The following is a 20853-nucleotide window of genomic DNA, read 5'->3' on the forward strand; positions in this document are numbered from 1 at the left end:
AGAGCTCTGTGTATTTGGCACTAGATACTGGAAAAGGTTTTTGCAATAAAACTTTGTACTCTGGTTTAGGCTTCTCATTGAAGACTTCTAAGTGAAGGCACTGGGTTGCTCCAAGGGAATCCTTGGAGTCTTGTCACCAAACTAAAGAACTCAGGTAGGTCTCATATGGGGCAGTTAGGCAGCACGGTGGATAAAGTACCCAGTCTGCAGTCAGGAAGACTCATTTTTCTGAGTTCAAATTTTTGCCTCAGATACTTGCTAGCCATGTGACCCTGTGCAAGTCACTTAATCCTGTTTGCCTCCTAAAATGAGTGGAAAATAACAAACCTCTCCAGTATCTTTGCCAAGAGAACTCCAAATGGAGCCACAAAAAGTTGTACCTGACTGAAACAACTGAACAACAGCAAAGTTTCATACATTAGAACATATAGTAGTGACACATTTCATATATTTGTGACAGGTCATACTCAGACCTACATACTCTGATCTCATATGAAAAAGTAACAGAATATTCATGACTTCAAGGGGAAAAAATTGCAGAGTTGGAACCACGATTTTTATAATGTTCCATGGCTTATATTTAAAAAGAAAATAATAACAAATGGCATTTATTTGACACTTTGAAGTTTACAAAGCACGTCATGTCATTGTATTTCATTTGATACTCACGGAAACCATGGAGACAGGTGTTTGTATTGTTACCATTTTACAGATGAGAAAACTGAGGATGAAAGAGATTAAGTGACTTGGCCTGAGTCATATAGACTGTAATACCTAGGTAGACTCTGAACACAGATTTTGCTAACTCTATTCTTTGCTCTATGCACTTTGCTACCAGGACTGCACTTACATTGAATTGGAGGAAAATACTCTTGAGGAACAGGTAATTTTAAAGATGAGCAAAATGAAGGTTCTGAGAGAATAAGTTTTTTCTCCTATTGTTACAAATGCAGGAAATTGGAAAATTAGAACTGGAATTCAGGTCTTCTCATCATAATTTGAATGGTCTTACTATTTTACTAATAGCCACTTATTCATATATTTATCATTTCTTTCTCCATGTATTTTTCTTTCTAAAAATATTTTATTCATTCAATTATGTAAAATGATTGTTTTTTTTAAATTTTCCAGTTTCAAATTATCTTCTTTTTTCTTTCTCTTTTCTGAGATGGCAATTTGAAATAGTTCATTTGTGCACAGTCATGTAAAAAGCATCTCTATAATAATCATGTTTTTAGATTGATATTTACTTATTCATTCAGTTTAATATTTTATTTCCCCAGTTATACATATAAACAATTTTTAACATTCTTTTTATAAAGTTTTAAGTTCCAAATTCTATCCCTCCTTTCCTCCAACATTCCTGAGTTGATAAACCATCTGATTTAGATGAGATATGTTCAATTGTGTAAAACATTTCTTAGTCATCTTGTGCAGGAATGCCAAAGCAAAATAAAAAAGGAAGAAAAAAATAAAAATGTAATATGCTTCAATCTGTATTCAGATGCCACCATTCCTTTCTCTGGAAATAGTATTTTTTCCCCTTTGATATTGTTTTGGATCATAGTATTAGAATGACTAAGTCACATTTGTTCATCATATAATATTTCTATTACTGTGTATAATGGTTCTGCTCATTTTCCTTTGCAACACTTCATGTAAATCTTTCCAGGATTTTCTGAAAGTAACTTGCCCAGCGTTTCTTATAGCACAATAATATTTCATTACATATTTATATCACAATTTGTTCAGCCATTCCTTAATTCACTGGTATTCTTTCAATTTCCCATTCTCAGTCACCACAAAAAGAGCTGCTATAACTAATTTTTTGTACAAATAGATTCTTCTCTCTCCATCTCTCTCTCCATTTCTCTCTCCCCTCCCTCCATTATCTCTTTAGAATTTAATCTAACAGTGGTGTTGCTGTATCAAAGGGTATGCAAAGTTTTATAATCCTTTGGACAGAGTTTCAAATTGCTCTTCAGAATGGTTAGATCATTTCTACCATCAATGCATTAGTGCCCCAGTTGTCTCACACCCACTCCAATATTTCCATTTCTGTCATATTAGACAATATGTTAGGTGTGAGATGGTATGTCTGAGTTATTTTAATTTGCATTTCTCTAATCAATAGTTATTTAGGACACTTTTATATGGCTATAGATAATTTTGCTTTCTTTGTTTTAAAACTGCCTATTCATATCCTTTGACTATTTGTCAATTGAGGAATGACATACATTCTTATAAATTTGACTCAGTTCTCTACATATTTGAAAAGTTATGCCTCTATTGTCTGTATTTCAATGCACTTTATCAAGAACTGTATAGCATGAATTTCAAAATTTTCAACAAATTTTTCTTGCTATTGTGAAAGATGACATTTCAGCTTTATAGTTTTAGAAAACTGACAAAATTGGGAATTAAATTGTTGTAAAAACCATGGATCAAAGTGAGGAGTTTTTCAGGTAGCAAAGACTTATTTTACAGGTGAGCTAACCAAGGCCCCATGAAGAGAGGTGACTTGTCTAAATGTGAAAACAGTCATTTAGTAGCTGAGGTTTAAGTAGAAGTCTGTTCTGCTATATCACTCCTTCCAAGTCTTTTCTGTAAAGAGCAGAATTTGGAACCTGAACCTTGGTTCAAAATCTGGCTTTGACATGTAGACCTTGGAAAGATGCATGAACTTTTCTAGGCTTCAACTTTTTTATCAATAAAAAGAGGAGTTTGGTCTGGATGGCCCATTCCAAATCTCCCTTGAAAATTCAAAATCCAGGAATCCATGAAAATATTTTTGGAAATTCTTTATTTTTATTATTATTATTGTTATTATTTTCTTGATTTCCTTAATGACCTATTTTCTTTGTCCAATTTAACTTATTTAATTAATTAAATTCAACAAGCAATTAAATGTCCATTGTGTGAATGTACATAATCAAATAACAGCTATTCCTGTCCTCAAGATACATATACCCCACTCAGTAAGAAGCTAGCACACATATAAAGCAATAAAAATGTATGCAAAGTCAATAAAAACAGTCAAACGAAGGCCACTATGACTGAGAAAAATAGGAATGATTGTGAATATAAGAGCTGGCACATGAGTACCACCATTAGGACAAGGAGGAATGCTCAGACAGAGAAAGGGGATAGAAAATTTGACACATGAAGAATAATTTTTTTCAAAGGCACCTAGATGGGAGATGAGAGATCATGGATAGAGAAGTGAAAGTTCCTTGAGTATCACCAAGTAGGATTAACTCATAATTTAAGAACATCAATTTAGCAATCTATAAAAGATGCATTGGTGAAGAGAGAAAATTGTGGCAGAGGCCAATTCGAATGTGTCAGTATTTTGTGAAAGAGGTAAAAAGAGCATGGCCCAGAGCTACAATTTTATGACTCTATAAAAGGGCCCATGCAAGGGATACTGTGGAAGTAGAATTGATAATACTTTGCAACTGATTACATGTAGTAGTTGACATAAATTCAAGATTTGATGATGACTTTACGATTGACTTGGTTGCTTGGTGGTTCCCTTCAAGGTAGGAAGTCAGGAAGATGATTGGATTTCAGAGGGAGGATAATCGTTCTTATTGTGGACAGGTTGGGTTTGACATGTCTATAGAATGTTTATACAAAGATACCCAGAAGACAGTTTATGATGTGGGACTGGAGCTCAGAAAAGAGATCAGAAAAGCACAGAGTTTGGAGGGACCTTAATGGTCATATAGTCCACAAATGGTTATCCAGACTCTTTTGAAGGACCCCTTAGAAGGTAGATTCCACTACTTATTTAGAGAAAAGTTTACTTATCTCTACCTATCTAATATCTGGGAATTGTTTTTTTTGTTCTCCTCTAACAAGACTTATTTTTATTGCATTTTAACTGATTAGATTTAGCCTAGTACCACAATCTTGAGTTTCTAGATTCTGATTCTATCATTGAATGAATCGCTAAATTCTATATAAACTGTGGTAAAAGCATTCTCTTCTCCTATTTTTATATACTCCTGTCTAAAAAATGGAGGAAATAATATGAGTCTGGCATAACTTCTTGTTAATTGCTTTAATCACTGCTGTCTTTTTTTGTGACATTTGTTATCCATATCTTAAGTGATCTTTTCAAATACATCCCTTGAATATCTCATGCTTACTGATTTAGAATCTTCAGGCTCTGTTCTTTTCCTTTCTGGCTCTTTTTTCTAATTTTGTGATACATCTGCCAATTTCCATAATTTTCAAACATCACTCACAGTGGCTTAACATTTACATCTACCAGTTCTTTCAGGACACAAGGAGGTAGATTATTGGGACCAGCTGACTTTGATTCATCAAGAATATCAAAATCAAATCCCTTATTAGAAATTTTTGTTTTTTTTATTTACAATTTAAATTCTCACTTGCAAAGAAAATAGAAAGAAAATAGATATTGAAAAGCTTTGGTTTCTCTCTATTGTCATTTATTATTTTCCCTTATACACTAATCAAATCTTTTGTACCTTTTAATAATCTTTTTCATTGAATATAATTTAAAAATTAAAAAATTTTGCTCATGGTTTCCTTTGCCAATTTAAACTCATTTTGAATTTTAGCATTCTTTATGTTATTCTCACAGGAACATATCACAAAGTTATTTACGTCTTGTTTTCTTCAATGTTCTAGCTTCCCTATTCTATTTATTTTTGCATAAAAATTTATGATAGGGCCTTGTGTTCTAATGTTGGTCTCTTGGTGCAAATCACATTTTCCCTCCTTTGTTAAATTATTTTCCTGTTTCTTCAGACAGCTCTAATCCCTTCTGGGATGGGTTCTTCTAAAGCATTTGAGTCAGTGGGATCTCACCTATATTTTCTCTGAAATCAGCTTTCCAAAAAAGCTAGAGTACACAGACTATGCTCATTTTTTTCTTTTCCTCAATCAAAAATTCTACTATCTGTTGCTCACTTTCCCTTAAAGTTCCCATGATTTCCACCTCAGCAATAAATCCCTCTCTATTAGTGAATGAAAATCACTATGAAAATGAAAATCCATAACAAAATTTCTCCCTATTGATTTCTCTCTCTCTCTCTCTCTCTCTCTCTCTCTCTCTCTCTCTCTCTCTCTCTCTCTCTCTCCCATAATCTTTCTTAGTCTATTAATTTATCTACAGAATTGCCCTTTATGTCTAAACCCTGTACCCATTTTGACTTTATTTTGGTATAGGGTGTGAGATATCGGTCTTTGCCTAGCTTTTGTCACACTATTTTCCAGTTTTCCCCAACATTTTTGTCAAATAGTGAGTTCTTATCCCAGAAGCCAATGTCTTTGGGTTTGTGAAACAGTAGATTACCATAGTCATTTACTACTGTTTCTCTTGACCCTTTCTTAATCCCCTCCATTTCTTGGCCCACACCATGCAATTGTCGATGATTTTCACTTTAGAGGACAGTTTTATATCTTGTAGAGCTAAGGAAGACCCACCTCTTTCTTCAAAATAGGAACAAAGGAGGAGGGAATGGGAAATAACAAATAGGAATTGACTGCTCCTGGGGAATAGCATCTATTTCTGATAAAATGAAGTGACGTAGGAGGTTATAGAAGACAAAATGTTTTTGGAATAGATTATTTTGGAGAGTAGGGCAGAAGGCGAATTAGGGAACAAATGATTGTTTTATTCCAGTGAAGATTCAAGTGAGAGAAGTTAACATAAATTTATTGCAAATCCAGTCAGCACAATTATGGGACTTATTAGTATCACATTTGTAGGATTAGAAAAAGCAGATTGTAAAGTATGACCTAGAATTTGCATGATAGGTGAAAGGATGGGGGGAGGGGGGAAGGGATCCTAGGGTAACTGGGGGAGTTTTACTAAACCATTTAACCACAGGCTAAATTCAACCCTATGAAGGAAAATAAGATAGACTTATGAACAGGGAGGGACTTAGGAACTGGTTAAGAGTATTGATAAGAAGGAACTCTAGGTTAAAAATGAGTGAAGCAGAATATTCAATAGAAAAGGATATTGTGCTTAAAGAGATTTTACAATTTTATCTCATAGTGTTGGAATAAATATGAATGATAGTCACATAAAGGGTAAGACTGCATCTATGTGTGACTCAGTTGTAATAGCAATGAAGATCAATGGAGGAGAGGAAAATTAAGAAACTGCTCAGAAATGTAAGCTCACTAATAAGGATAAAAAGTTTAATGGAAATTTAGCTTTTAGTCTATGTATTACAGAATCATAATTGTAGTATTGATATTGTTAAACTCACTTTAAAACATCTTTTTTATGTAATAGAAGTTCACTTTCCTATTTGAAAGATTCTATGCATATCACAAAATATTGATCCCCAACCATCATTTATTCTGCTATATGTTTTTCTCTTGTCCCAGGTGATTCACAAAACTCTAAAGATTATATATATATATATATATATATATATATATATATATATGTATGTATATGTATATGGAAAATGGCTCAGAAGTGAAAGAATTCATCCTTGTGGGATTAACCGATGCTCCAGAGCTTCAAGTGCCCCTCTTCATAATGTTCACCGTCATCTACCTCATCACTCTGGTGGGAAACCTGGGCATGGTGGTCATTATCTCTTGGGACTCTCGTCTCCACACACCCATGTACTTTTTCCTCAGTAACCTCTCTCTGGTAGATTTTGGCTACTCCACAGCTATTACTCCTAAAGTGATGGCTGAGTTGCTCACAGGAAACAAAATCATCTCCTACAATGGATGTGCCGCACAAATGTTCTTCTTTGTAGCCTTTGCCACTGTTGAAAGTTATCTCCTGGCTGCTATGGCTTACGATCGCCAGGTAGCTGTGTGTAAGCCCCTCCATTACACCACCAAGATGACATCTGGTGTGTGTGCTGCTCTAGTCATTGGCTCCTATTTCTGTGGTTTTCTGAACGCCTCCATTCACACAGGAGACACCTTCAGCCTTCACTTTTGTAATTCCAATGTGGTTCCTCACTTTTTTTGTGATATTCCACCCCTCTTGGCTCTCTCCTGCTCTGACACACACATCAGTGAATTAGTGGTTTTCTTTGTTGTGGGATTCAATGTCTTTTTAGCCATTTTCATCATACTGACCTCCTACATAGTGATATTTATTGCCATCTTGAGAATGCGCTCAGCTGAGGGCCACAAGAAAGCATTCTCGACCTGTGCTTCCCACCTCACAGCTGTGTCCATATTCTATGGGACAATTATATTCATGTATTTACAGCCCAGTTCTAGTCATTCCATGGACACAGATAAAATGGCTTCAGTATTTTACACAATGATCATCCCCATGCTAAACCCTCTCATCTACAGCTTGAGGAACAAGGAAGTTAAAAGTGCTTTTAGTAAAGTTGTTGAAAGTGTAAAGTCTTCATTAGGTCTCCAATTTTAATTTAACAAAGGGCCACAGGCATATAAAGTACAATGTCTCCAGTTTTCACAAAATAATTTCCTTTTTTTTAGAAGCCAACAATTATTTTATTCCACAAAAAGAAGACTCCAGTGCGAGAAATACATCTGTGAGGGGATTTTAACAGGTTGGTGAGGACAGTGTTTACACAATGACAAAACAGATATTGGGATTATTTTCAAGATCATTTTCTTATACATCTGTTATTGTAATGGGTCATCACAGCTGCTATAGAGGCACAAATAATAAGGGAAAATGGAGACCCCCCACCCCGGGTCCCTCCTGTCCCCTCTTTTGTCCCTATAAAAACTCTAAACATTCCTGTCAGGAAGTGAGGCATTGCACACCATAATTTTCTCCCATGCATCTAGGAATCTTAATTCTCCCTCTCCATCCTGAAGATGGGGTACATCTGCTCTAATTGGCTTCTTACATTTTTATATAATCACCTGCCAGTTTTAGAAATTTGGAAAGTATGAATCTTTCCTCACAATTTCAATCCTCTGTTGATGATTCTTTTTGAAATCTTAAAAAGAACAATTGATATTTTCAAAGGAGTTTTAAAAAATTCTGATAGCAGCAAAAGGTATGATATAGTTGAATGGAAAAATCTACATCTTTATTTTGTGTGACCCTGGGTAAGTCACTAGTAAGTGGCTTATGTTCCTCATAACTGTAATAATTAATCCAAAGGATTGCTGACAATAATGGTAGAAAATATTTTTTTTTCTCTCTGAGCTGTTTCATTTGGTAATGGTGGTGGGATTGTGATTTGGGTGGAAGTAGGCACATAGAATTTCCCATGGGGTAACTTTCTCTATTCACACAGATTAGATACTCCTGAGTAATTGATAATCTCATTTTTGTTCATATTTTGATCATCTCAAGCCTTTGCAAAATACAAATAATTATACTAAATCAACTGGATAGGTTTCCTAACACATCTCAATATTTTAGGGGAATCTTCTATAGTTTTATTAATTAAGATATGCACTATAACAGAATTAGAACAATAGAGTCAATAAATATGACAATTGGCAATAGTCTAACTCATACCCAAATGGAATAAATATTATAATACTTCTAACAAGGAATGATTCAGCTTCTGCTTAAAATTTTCCAAGGAGAAGGAAGTCCCTGAGGCTGGAGGTAACCCATTCTGCTTTGATTCAGTTCCACTTACTAGAAATTTTTCTAGACATAAAACCTTAATTTGCCTCATCATACCTTATACTCATTACTCTTATTCATTACCTGGGTGTTTTCCTTTAAATGATCTTCATTTTATCAATATGCTGTGCTTCCCTTTGTGGAGACTTTATATATATATATATATATATATATATATATATATATATATATATATATATATATATCAATGCAGTTCTGTCCCATGTGGAGAGTCTTTCTCCAAGTATTGCTTCTTCTATTGTAAAGTTAGTATAATTGGAGAAGATACAGCAACCACTTTAATATGAAATCACAGCAACCACTGCCAATATGAAATCAACAATTTATGTCTAAATTGCATTCCTCCTCTTCCCCACCAAACTCTATAGATTTTTTTTTTTGTTTTAGGTTTTTGCTAGGCAATGGGGTTAAGTGGTTTGCCCAATGCCACACAACTAGGTAATTATTAAGTGTCTGAGGCTGGATTTGAACTCAGGTACTCCTGACTCCAGGGCAGGTTCTCTATCCACTGTGGCACCTAGCTGCCCTGAACTCTATAGATTTTTATATAAATCTCATATAATATTGGACTTGTGTGTATGTGTTAGTACCCTCATTGCCTACCCAAATTTTTGACAAATAGTATGTACTAATAAATACTTTTTGTTTGAATTGTTGATTGGTTTGCTATTTTACAATTTTGATTCTCTTAAGAAATATATTTCATCTTTTCAAGAGAACTTTATTGTTTTTGCTTTAACAAAAGTATCACTATACATGGTAAAAATTATGTAAATTATTAAATCATCAATACCATGTAAACTCACTAAATTTTCTTATTTTTTCTTTTTTTTTTTGTTTTTTAGGTTTAAGGCAAACGGGGTTAAGTGGCTTGCCCAAGGCCACACAGCTAGGTAATTATTAAGTGTCTGAGACCGGATTTGAACCCAGGTACTCCTGACTCCAAGGCCGGTGCTTCATCCACTACGCCACCTAGCCGCCCCTTCTTTTTTCTTTTGTCAGCTTTATTTCCAATTATAATTCCTTTTTAGAGAGACTTTCATTGTAACAAAGAGATAAAAAAGATAATTCAATAAATTTAATGAACAGTACAACAAAGTCTTATAGTATTTACAGTTTTATATGCAATGTCCAGAGTCTGATTAGGAAGGAGAAAGGTCTATTTTCTTCTCTTTTTTTCAACCCCAAACTTGATCATTCTATTTATAAGTTGTTTTCTTTTCCCCCCAATAGAACTAGTTGTTAAAATTTGCCAGCATATCCCTGAGTTTAATATTAATTATTTTATTTATTTATTATAAAAAGAATATAATATGTGATAGCAGCACCAATCCTCTATGAATGATCAGAACCATGGACAGGAAATATCCTTTATTAATACAACAATGCACCTATTAGTAACTTGCTACCTTTCTGCTCTGGGGCCTTTCTGATCTAAGAGAATTCATTCTGTTTTTCTGCCTGATTGTACCACCTACTTGATCACACCTTTTCCTTATTTCCTAAAACTGTCATGTCAAGCCAAAGGTCTTTAATTTGTAAAATGTACTTTTAAAATTACAAATGGAATAAAGATAATTGTTTCCAGACGTAAAACTACCAGAATTTGAGAGTTCAGAAAAAAGTACTGAGATGAGTGATAGGTGCCAATACTGGAAGCTACGGACAAGACACAAGTTAAGAACAGAAATACTTTCTGTGTGGGAAAGGGAGGATAAGTCAAATTAGGGGAGGTAAGATATATTTTTGAGCAAAAAAATGATTTTTAAGAACTGGGAGATTAGAGCACTACAAAGGACAGAACAATGATACTCTTAGAAATTAGAACTCAAGTCAATAAAAATTAATGTTATGTTTTACATATGTTCTCTATTTCATCTCACGCTATTCCATTAATCAAATATGAGTAATATATTATATTACAGTGGGGATTCCCTTTTGAGAAACTTTTTATTATATGGCTATTGAGGTTCTTTTAACTCTAATTCTATGATTCTGTGATTCTAATATTATGTGATATTGAATTATCAATCAATAAAATCTAGATGTGTATAGAAGTCTTTCCAGGTGAAATAAGAGTTTTTCCCCAGTGTATAAAAAGTTGAGATCAAGCAATTCAATGGACCATGGTCAATGGAAAAAAGAATTGCTTGAAAGATGAACAAGTATTTTAAAAGATAGTTCACCCAAGGGACAAGCATTTTTAAATTCTTAATATGTATCAGGCACTGTGCTAGGTTCTGTCTATGACTCTCAGTTTTCACTCTAGGACTCCAGGAAATATTCGAATTTAAATTAAATTAAATTACTCAGAAACTTCCACATTTTTTCACTAGAGGGAGCTGTTAGATTAGGAAATCTATACATAAACTCAAAAGTCACCAGTTACAAATCCTAGATTTAAGGAGAATATTAATATAATTTTCTATTAGAGTCTTCACGGAAACTGTAAAGAATCAAGGATTATAAATGTCCTTTTTGCCCACTTAACAGTGACTTGCCCAGGGACATATAATGAACAAAGAGTAGATACACAAGGGCTGTTTCCGGGAGAGTGTATAATGCATATCTATCTCTCCTATGAAAATTTGGTTAAATTTATTTTGGTTAAATTCATTCATTCCTATGAAATGATTATTTATAAAACTTGAAGACATATCACTAATGGAGGACTGCAGTTTTGAGGAAAAATTTAGTTTCTCCATATTTCTAAAAATGAAATAGATCAAAATCAAAGGTTTAAAACTAAAGAAGCCTGAAGTTTCCAAGTTTCATAATGAAATGGGGAATGTCTCCTTCATGGGAAATAATTAGGATGTGAACTTTAGAGGGGTTCCACAGTAAGGGTAGTAGAGAGGAAGAAAATACTTATGAGATTTTTCTCAATTAAATGGAGAGTCCCCTTCAACAGCTTTCCTAAAAATACTGTTGACCATTTTGTTCCTTAAATTGTTGATGGAATATTTCAACTTGAGCAATGACTATGGTATAGACCATGCTGTAGACAATCATTTTGTCTTTGTGGAATTAAGAATCAGGTTTAGCATACATACATACATACATACATACATACATATATTTTACATACCTAAACATTATTGTAGTATAGAAAAAAAATACCACAGTGAGGTGGGAAGCACAGATAGAGAATGCCCTCTGATAACTTTCAGTGCCATTCTCAGAATGGCAACAAAGATAAATAAGCAGTTTTTCAAGATGAAAAGGAGCAAAAAGACATTGAATACATCAAAGAAAGATGGCAGCCAATTCACTGTTACATATATAAGAAGAGAAGAGTGCCAGGAGAGATAAAATACCCCAGAAAAATGATGGACCCCGTGTGGAAGTGGAGGCTGAAGATGTTTCCTATGTGAATCAAAGAACTAAGAAAACCATAGTCAGAGGAACCACACTGGATGATATTGTGGAGTGCGACGGAGGGGCTTATAGGAGGCACTCAAAGACCACAAAAGTGTGGAAAAATTGTTTGAACAGCTCCTTAGCCACATATGCTGTTGCTCAGTCACTTCACTTGTGTCCAACTCTGGTGTTTTCTTGGCAAAGATATCGTGATGGTTTTGCCATTTCCTTCTTCAGCTCATTTTGCAGTTGAGGAACTGAGGCAAACAGGGTTGAGTTACTAGTTCAGGGTCACACAGTTAGTTATTGTCTGTGGTCAGATCGGAACTCATTTCTTCTTGACTCCCGTCCCAGAACTCTAGTCATGGAGACCCTCAGCTGTCACATGCTAACAACCTGCCTGTAAATCATAAGACTAAGCTGGGAAGGATCTTGTGGTCCATTCAATTTGACAGATAAGGACATTGTAATGTAATTTCTTTCATTGACATGTATGAGAAATTTTGAAATCAGCATTTGAACCTAGTTCTTCCCACTAGTAAGTTAAATGATGTTATGACTATAGAAGTTGTTACTTGTTCCTAAACTTAAAAAAAAAATTTTCCTGAGCATCTCAAAGAATTTTATGTCAAAGTTCACATCAATGAAGAATCTATTCAGCTATTGTAAGAAATATTTTAACTTTCTAGAGAGAAATCCTTTTATTGGATTACTCTCTGACTTTAATAGTGATAAACACATTGATCATACTCTAATGGTTTGAGTGGAGAAAAGGGCATCTAGTACTTCCTTCTCATTTTACAAGAGAAATATCTAAGACCTAAATTATTGGAGAGACTAGCCTAATGTCACAGACTAAGTTTGTAGTGGAACCAAGTACTACACCACAGTCCTTCGACCTCTGAGGTCACTAGTTTTTCTGCCGTGTCAGATTTCTGTAAAGAGCAAACAATTTAGAACTTGTGTACTTTGCTTCCAAACTGGATCCTGTATTTTAGACACTGGGCAGACCATTAAACCTCTCTGGGACTTGATTCTTTTTACCAGGAAAAAAGAGTAGATTGGACTAGAAGACATTAAAAATCATCTATGAAAAATGGAAAGCAGTCTATGAACACTTTTGTTGGAAATTCTTGTTCTTCATTTTTGTTTGTGATATCTTCCTATTCCTTTTTTTTACATGTTCAGATAAATTCATTCAACTAATCCAGTACAACTGCTAGTAATTTACTGGTCTGTTATTTCAGGCATTGTGGTAGGCTGAGTAAACATGAACAAACAAATCAGTTCTTATCCTCAAAAAAAATTTACTTTTTACTGGGTAATACATACATACATGCATATATACATATATATACATTAATATGCATGTATGTTTACATACAGATAAGTCAATAGAAAATTTAAGCAAGTTTTGAGTGAGAGAAACTAATTACAAAAGGAACAAAAAAGGTTTTGGATGTTGGACTTTGAGGATCCCCTTTTAGATTACTAGAGATTTAAAGTGGAACAGTTTAATAAATAGAGTGTTTCATGGTGTACATTTGTTTGTGCAGATCCATATTGCTATCTCTATATACTTTGAAAACAATAATGGAGGCAAGTGATTTCCACCAATGGTGCAAGAGGCAGGTATCCTGATAAAGTGGAAATGCTAGCAAACTCTGAGGAGGATACTTAGATTCCAGTCCTGGCTTTGAAATCCAACATTTCAGTGTCTCAGTCAGGTCATTTCCTGATCTTCATCATCTCTCTCCATTCTGTCTTACTCTATTGACTTGACATTATGCTCATTCACAGTTCTCACATTATATGCAGACCAATGTATATTAATTTCCCCATGTAGGATCTCTCATATTATGTACATATAATATTATATACTTTAGATCTAATATGTATATATATCTTTGATATCATTGCTACTTAGCTTCAAGAAAAATTACATATCTGCTTTTTAATAGCTTTGACATATGTGTCTACATACATAAACACATAGACACATACCCAGAGAAAGACACACAGACACACAGTCACAATACACAAGAGAAACATTATTTATATGTACTGATAAACATATACACATGCATATAGCTAAATGGGTTAAAAGAGTGATATGTCTTGGATCAGAAAGACTCCTTTTCCTAAGTTCAAATTTTTCCTCAGACACCTATTAGCTGTGTTATCCTGAGCATGTCATTTAAACCTGTATGCCTGAGTTCCTCATCTGTACAGTGAACTGAGGAAGGAAATATCAAGCTATTTCAATATCTTTGCCAAGAAATTCCCAAAATGGTTCATGAAGAGTCAGACATGAACGGAAAAATGATTGATCAAAGTTATATAATGAAGAGACATATTCAAAGATACAAAATATATCAACACATCAAAGATGTATTAGAAAGTTATATATATATATATATACATGGAAAAGCTATAAGTATGCATTGTGTGTATAGCAATCTATTTTTCTATTTTTGATGGGAGTTTACATATGGAGAAATTAATGTAGATTGAACTGTTTGTTTTGTAAGATGCATGAGAAGGCATAATGTCAATAGAGTAAGACAGAATGAAGAGTTGATGAAGATGTTCCTCAAACAAATAGGATTCATAGCCAAGATCAGAATTCAAGAATCCTAAATCAAACTTAGTGGTATTTCTATTATACCTTCCCTTGTTGAAAATCATTCACTTTTGTTTTTATTTTCAAGGTCTTTTTTCTTTTCTTTTCTCAACATTTTAGTGTTATTCTGTTTCACATTATCTTCATTTCTCAGTACTTCTTTCCCTCTCTTTTTGTTTTTGTGAAAAAAGAAAAAGAAGAATAGTTCAACAAAACTAACCAATGCATCATTGGAGTCTGACATTCTTTATAAACAAAGAAAAGGATGAAGTCATATGTTTTTTTAACTCAGTGGTATTTGAGTTCAACCGCATAGGCTTGATGACATAATTAATGAACTTACTAAGGAAAGCCTAATAGGACTTTTTCTTTTGCTCACAATGAAGTTTCCTGGAAAAAGTACTTACTGCTCAAGTTCTAGATTTTTTTTTTCTGGAAAGCCTTTAGTTTCTCTTGTAGATGACTTGTATAGTCTCTCTCTCTCTCTCTCTTTTAAGATTTTTTGCAAGTCAATGGGATTAAGTGGATTGCCCAAGGCCACACAGCTAGGTAATTATTAAGTGTGTGAGGCTTTATTTGAACTCAGATCTTCCTGACTCCAGGCCTGGTGCTCTATCCACTGTACCACCTAGCCACCCCCAACTTGTATAGTCTTAATGCATCTTTGTTGCCTTGAAATAAAGCACTATAAACATGTACATGTCATTTCCTCCCTCTTCAATTATTGATTTTCAGTTTCCTTCCAAAATTGAATCTATTTTTTTTTAAAAAAATTCATTTTCTTTTTAGAAATGACATTTTCTTCTTTTTTGGGGGGGGGGTGTGGAGCAATAGAGTTAAGTTATTCATCCAAGGGCACAAACCTAATTAGTATTAAGTTCCTGAACTGCTTTTGAACTCAAGTCCTCCTGAATCCATGAATAGTGGTATATCTATTGTACCACCTAGCTGCCCCTAGAAAGGGCATTTTCAGAGCAAGTTTAAAAAAAAATCTGGTTCTCAAAGGAAATTTACCTTCTATTTTTAAAATCCAAGTAGAAGTCTCCTAAGGGAAGTTGTATATATCTTTGAATCTGATGGTACCTTATGTCTTTTAAGGACTATTCTGGGACCACTTGCCATAGCTATGTAATGAAGAAAGAGATTGGATCTGCCTTAAATTCAATGTTTTTCAGCTAGCTTCTTTCAATTCTGAGTCAAAGGGAGGCGCAGCTTCAGATCAGTGTGAACTGAAAATAAGACAGAAGCATTGGGGAGGGCTTATGAAGGTAACAAGTTTGAAAGGGAGATAGTACAGAGGCAAAAGTGGGGGAAAACAACAAGAATGTGGAGAAAGTAGCCTAGAGAAGAAAGCAGAGTGGCAAGAAAGACATAAGGCAATTGGTAGGGGTGCTTAGATGATTCAAGAGTCAAAAAGTCAGGAGTCAGCTTGCACTAAGATAACAGATCTCTTTGATCTGTCCCTGAGATTAGAGAGCAATTGTCAAGACACTGAAGCATTGAACTTCAAGTATTGACAATATTGAAGCCAGTTTCAAATCTATCATCAGAATATGGGTTTGAGAATCACTTCTCTGCAGATTGGCAGCAATCTTGTATGTTGGGACAGAGGATAAGATTTTAAATTTACAACCTTAGAAGTCAATAAAGTGCAAACATTTATTTTACAAAGGGGGAACTTGGGTGGAGAGGCCCATGTTACTTGAGCAAGATGGCACATGTCTGAATTGCTGATCCTTTCATACCAAATCTACCATTCTTTACACCATATAATGAAGATTTGCTTTGCTTTCCTATTTCTTTTGGAAATACCTAACTTCATAGCTCTTATATCTGTCTTATGCTTTCATATGTCTTATATGTGACACATCCTAACTTTGTGAAACTGATTAACCTTTTCAGGTGACAACAATATTTTAATATCTTTCCATTTTTAAGATTCTTTGAGACTTCCAGGATGGAGCCAAGATGGCAACATGAAACTAGCATGCTTCTGGAGCTTTCTCCTACAGAACATTAAGTGAAACCTCTACATAGACATTACAGTTACAGATCCCACCAAAATAAAATGATCAAAACCAGTTTTCATCTGTAGACATTGTGGAGAATCTTCAGAGAAGTTTTGACTCTTTGGGGGAAAAGGGAAGTAAAACCCAACTACGCAACAGCACAGGTCCTGGAAGCCAGTTGGCAAGTCAGCAGAGAAGGTCCCATCCCCAGACAACACCTGAATCTTGGAAACATTGGGGCAAAAGAAAAGACTGAGTTGGGAACTAACCTCTCCATAGGCAGAGCCTGGACATAAAGGGGGAAAAAACCCTTTGTATGGGCAATGCCTGGGATGCATAGGCAACATCTTGGCCAATGATAAGCCCTGAGGGATCAACCCCCAGCCATTGCACAAAAAGTTCAGGACTATACTCCCTAATACCTCAGAAGCAGAACTCTGTATTTTTTTTTTAAAAAAAAACAAACCAAAAGAAAACAAAAAAAAAACTAAAAAAGTGCTAACCATAGAAAGTTTCTATGAAGATAGAAATACTATCTCAGAAGAAGAAAAAAGTGACAAATTGCCTACATGGGAAATCTCAAAGGAATCTATGAACTGTCCTCAAATCCAAAAACACCATAGAAGAATTTAAAAAAGAATTTAAAAAACGAAGAAGAGTGGAAGAAGAAAAATGGAAAAAAAGAAAATAGAGTAATGCAAGAAAATAATGAAAGATTGACCAAAAGAATTAGCTCCTTTAAAAGTAAAAATAACTAACTCTTCAAAAATTAAAGTTGACTAGAAAAGGATTTCAGCTCAAAGAAAACCATTCAATCAACTGGATAGGGAATACAACTTAGCAAAACAGTAAAATTAACCAACTGGAAGAGGAAAAAAAAGCTAACTGAAGAAAATTGAACTCTATAAATTAGAATTGTGCAAATTGAAACCAATGAATCTATGAATAAACAAGATTCCATCAAGTAAAATCAAAAGGTGGAAAAAAGTTGAAGAAAATGTAAAGTACCTTTTTGGAAAAAACAAATGTCCTGGAAAATAGATCTAGAAGAAATAATTTATGAATGATTGGTCTACCAGAAATACTAGATTAAAAAAAAGAGCCTGGAAAATATCTTTCAGGAAGTTATCAGTGAAAACTGTCCCAACATACTAGATCAAGAAGCCATAATAGTCTTTGAAAAAACACATAGAACATCTCCAGAAAGAGACCACAGGACAAAAATTCCAAGAACTATCCTAGCCAAATTCCAGAACTCTCAAATAAAGAATAAAATACTGCAAGTAGTCAAAAAAAAAGCAATTTAAATAGAAAAGAAGCACAAACAGAAATACACAGGACTTTTTAGCTTCAACATTAAAAGATCACAGGACTTGGAATATAAATATTTTCGAGGGCAATGAAGCACCTTGGATTATAAATAAAAATTTACTACCCTGAAAAATTCAGCATATTCTGTCAGGAGAAAAGATGGATGTTCAATGAAATTTTCTGGTTAAAAGAAGCAGAACTGAAGAAAGAATTCTATCTTAAGATATAAGACTCAAGAGATGCATAAAAAGCAAGCAAAAAAAAGCACAAATGCTAGTCAAGAACATTGATTTGAACACAGCCCTACAAGGGAAGATAGCAATTGTAATTCTTGAGAATTGTATTTCTCTTAGGACAGTTAAGGGGTTGAATATGTTTGAAGAGATTGCTGAGGATAAGGATATGGTTGTTTCTTCACCTTCTATTGAAGAAGAGAAAAATGACATCACTATGTTTGAGACTGTGGTTCGTCAGATCAATATGAGCTCAGAATGCACCATCACAGGTCATACTCAAATAGCCCAGGGGAAAAAGATGGGGTGTTTACTCCAAACTTGTGTCTTAATTTTCCTTTGAGCTACTTTAATTCTACTTTGCTCATAGAATTTAGCACTTTCTCTGATAAGGAATTCTCTAGAGGGTGGTCCTGTGCATCTCCCATACCTTAAAATCAATTGTGAATTTCTTAAGAGAGGCTTTCAAGGTGTCCCAGTACTCAGAGTACTTAGAAGCTCTCTCTATATAATTAAATCAGAAGTGACTTTACTAGATACTTAGAGGCTTGTAGTACAAATGGGCAGAGTATGGGAGCACACTTAGAAGTATAGGACATAAAGAGATTAGGAAGTGATCTTATCTTAATCCATACTTTAGTTAACAAGAGTTTACTATGAATGGGGAGGGCTATCCCATTATGGTTGAAGCAATATAGATTTGGAGGGAGAGGGTATACTTAGATGGACTGAACATGAACACATCATGAAGAGATTTTGCTTTGCTTGATGCTTTGGCTACAATTGGAGGAAGTAGGCTTGGAGGGGGTTGATAAATGGTTCATGAAATGATTCAACTTTGCATGATGCTTTGGCTCATGAGGGTTGTATGTCCATGGAGGGTACTTGAAAAGAGGGTGAGGCATAAAGTGATCATAATTTGATGTGATTCATGACTCTTGAGAAGTGTATTTCTAATGAGACAGAAGAGGGGAGGGTACTTAGTGACTATGAGGCAAAGTTGTATTTCAATCAATCAATCAATCAATCAACCAGCCTTTGAGAATAGTATTTCTATTTGGTCAGATCAAAAGAGCTTATTTTGAAAAAGGGAATATAAGGTACAAGAGGGGGTTAAAACAATAAACACATACAAAAGATGGACTATACAAGGAGAAGGCTAAGAAATAGTGCATAAATAACATCAGGTGAAGAGGCACAAAGACCTGTTATAGTAGAGGGAAAGAAAGGAGAAAGTGAACACTGAGTAAATCCTACTTAATATCTTAGGCACAGAGAGGAAATAACATATATTCCCAAATGGGTTTAAAAATCTATCCTACTCTACAGGGATGTAAGGGAGGAAAGGGAAAGAAAAGGGAAGAAGGGATTGATAAAAAGAAAAGTGCAAGTATAAGTGAAGTAAATTTAAAGTTAAATTTTAAAAGAAAAAAGGAAAAGAAACAAAACATTAGTGAGGAGGAATAAGAAGAAAGGAAAGAGAAAAGTATAATTGAGGAAAGATGATATGGAGAAAAAATACAGAATTAGTAATCTTAATTGTAAATGTGAATGAAATTAACTCTCTCATAAAGCAGAGGTGGTTAACAGATGGAATAAAAACCAGAAACCTACAATATGTTGTTTGCTAGGAATACATTTGAAGCAGAGAGATACAAAGAGGATAAAAATAAAAGGTTGGAACAAAATATATTATGCTTCAGCACATGTACAAATTATCAGGTATAGCAATCCTGATCTCAGACAAAGCAAAAGCAAAAATAGATCTTATTGAAAGGGATAAGGAAGGAAACTCTATCTTCTTAAAAGGTACCACAGGCAATGAAGCTATATCATTATTAAACATATGCCTAGTGGTAAAGTGTCCAGATTCTTAGAGGAAGGAACTGAATTAATCATAAAGAGACATAGACAGCAAAACTATAATAGTGTGAACCCTCAACCTTCTTCTCTCAGAACTGGATAAATCTAACCACAAAATAAACAAAAAGGAAGTTAAAAAGGTGAAGAAAATCCTTAGATATGATAGACCTCTGGAGAAAATTGAATGGGGATAGAAAAGAATATATGTTTTTCTCTGCAGTACTTGGCACCTATACCAAAACTGATCATGCATTAGGGCAGAAAAACCTTACAATCAAATGCAGGAAGACAGAAATTATAAATGCATACATTTCAGATCATGATGCAATAAAAATTACCTGCTTTAAAGGGCCATGGAAAGGGGAACCAAAAATTAATTGGAAACTAAATAATTTAATTTTATAGAATGAGAGGACTAAACAACACATCATAGAAAATTATCATTTTATTTAAGAAAATGATAATGTCATACCAAAATTTGTGGGATGCAGCCAAAACAATTTTGAAGGAAATTTCAAATCTCTAAATGTTTATGAATGACATATAGAAAGAGGAGATCAATGAATTGGGTATGCATCTAAATAAGCTAGAAAAAGAAATTAAAGTTATTCAATTAATTACTAAATTAAAAATTCTTAAAATCAAAGAGAGATTAATAAAATTGAAAGCAAGAAAACCATTGACTTCATAAATAAAATCAAGATTTGCTTTTATGAAAAAATAATCAGTAAAATAGATAAACCTTTGGTTAATCTGATTTAAAAAAGAAAGAATGCCACATTACCAGTGTCAAAATGAAAAGGTTAAACTTACCATCAAGGAAGATGAAATTAAATAGATAATTCAGAT

The 20853-nt window shown here is 34.1% G+C and overlaps 1 protein-coding gene across 2 annotated transcripts; it reads left to right on the forward strand.

Annotated features, from left to right (window-relative positions):
- Nucleotides 1-3125: 3125 nt before the first annotated feature.
- Nucleotides 3126-7396, forward strand: LOC141516666 (olfactory receptor 5B12-like). 2 transcript variants are annotated; one of them, XM_074227661.1, is made up of 2 exons: nt 3126-3155; nt 6455-7396. In XM_074227661.1, exons 1-2 carry the CDS (start codon nt 3126-3128, stop codon nt 7394-7396), a joined length of 972 nt encoding a protein of 323 aa, XP_074083762.1. The 2 variants fall into 2 exon arrangements, with proteins under 2 accessions (XP_074083762.1, XP_074083763.1); XM_074227662.1 differs by lacking the exon at nt 3126-3155 and adding an exon at nt 3500-3530 and having other exon boundaries at nt 6468-7396.
- The last annotated feature ends 13457 nt before the right edge of the window (nt 7397-20853 follow it).

Source organism: Macrotis lagotis, chromosome 3, assembly GCF_037893015.1.
Source record: "Macrotis lagotis isolate mMagLag1 chromosome 3, bilby.v1.9.chrom.fasta, whole genome shotgun sequence".
Taxonomy (NCBI): domain Eukaryota; kingdom Metazoa; phylum Chordata; class Mammalia; order Peramelemorphia; family Peramelidae; genus Macrotis; species Macrotis lagotis.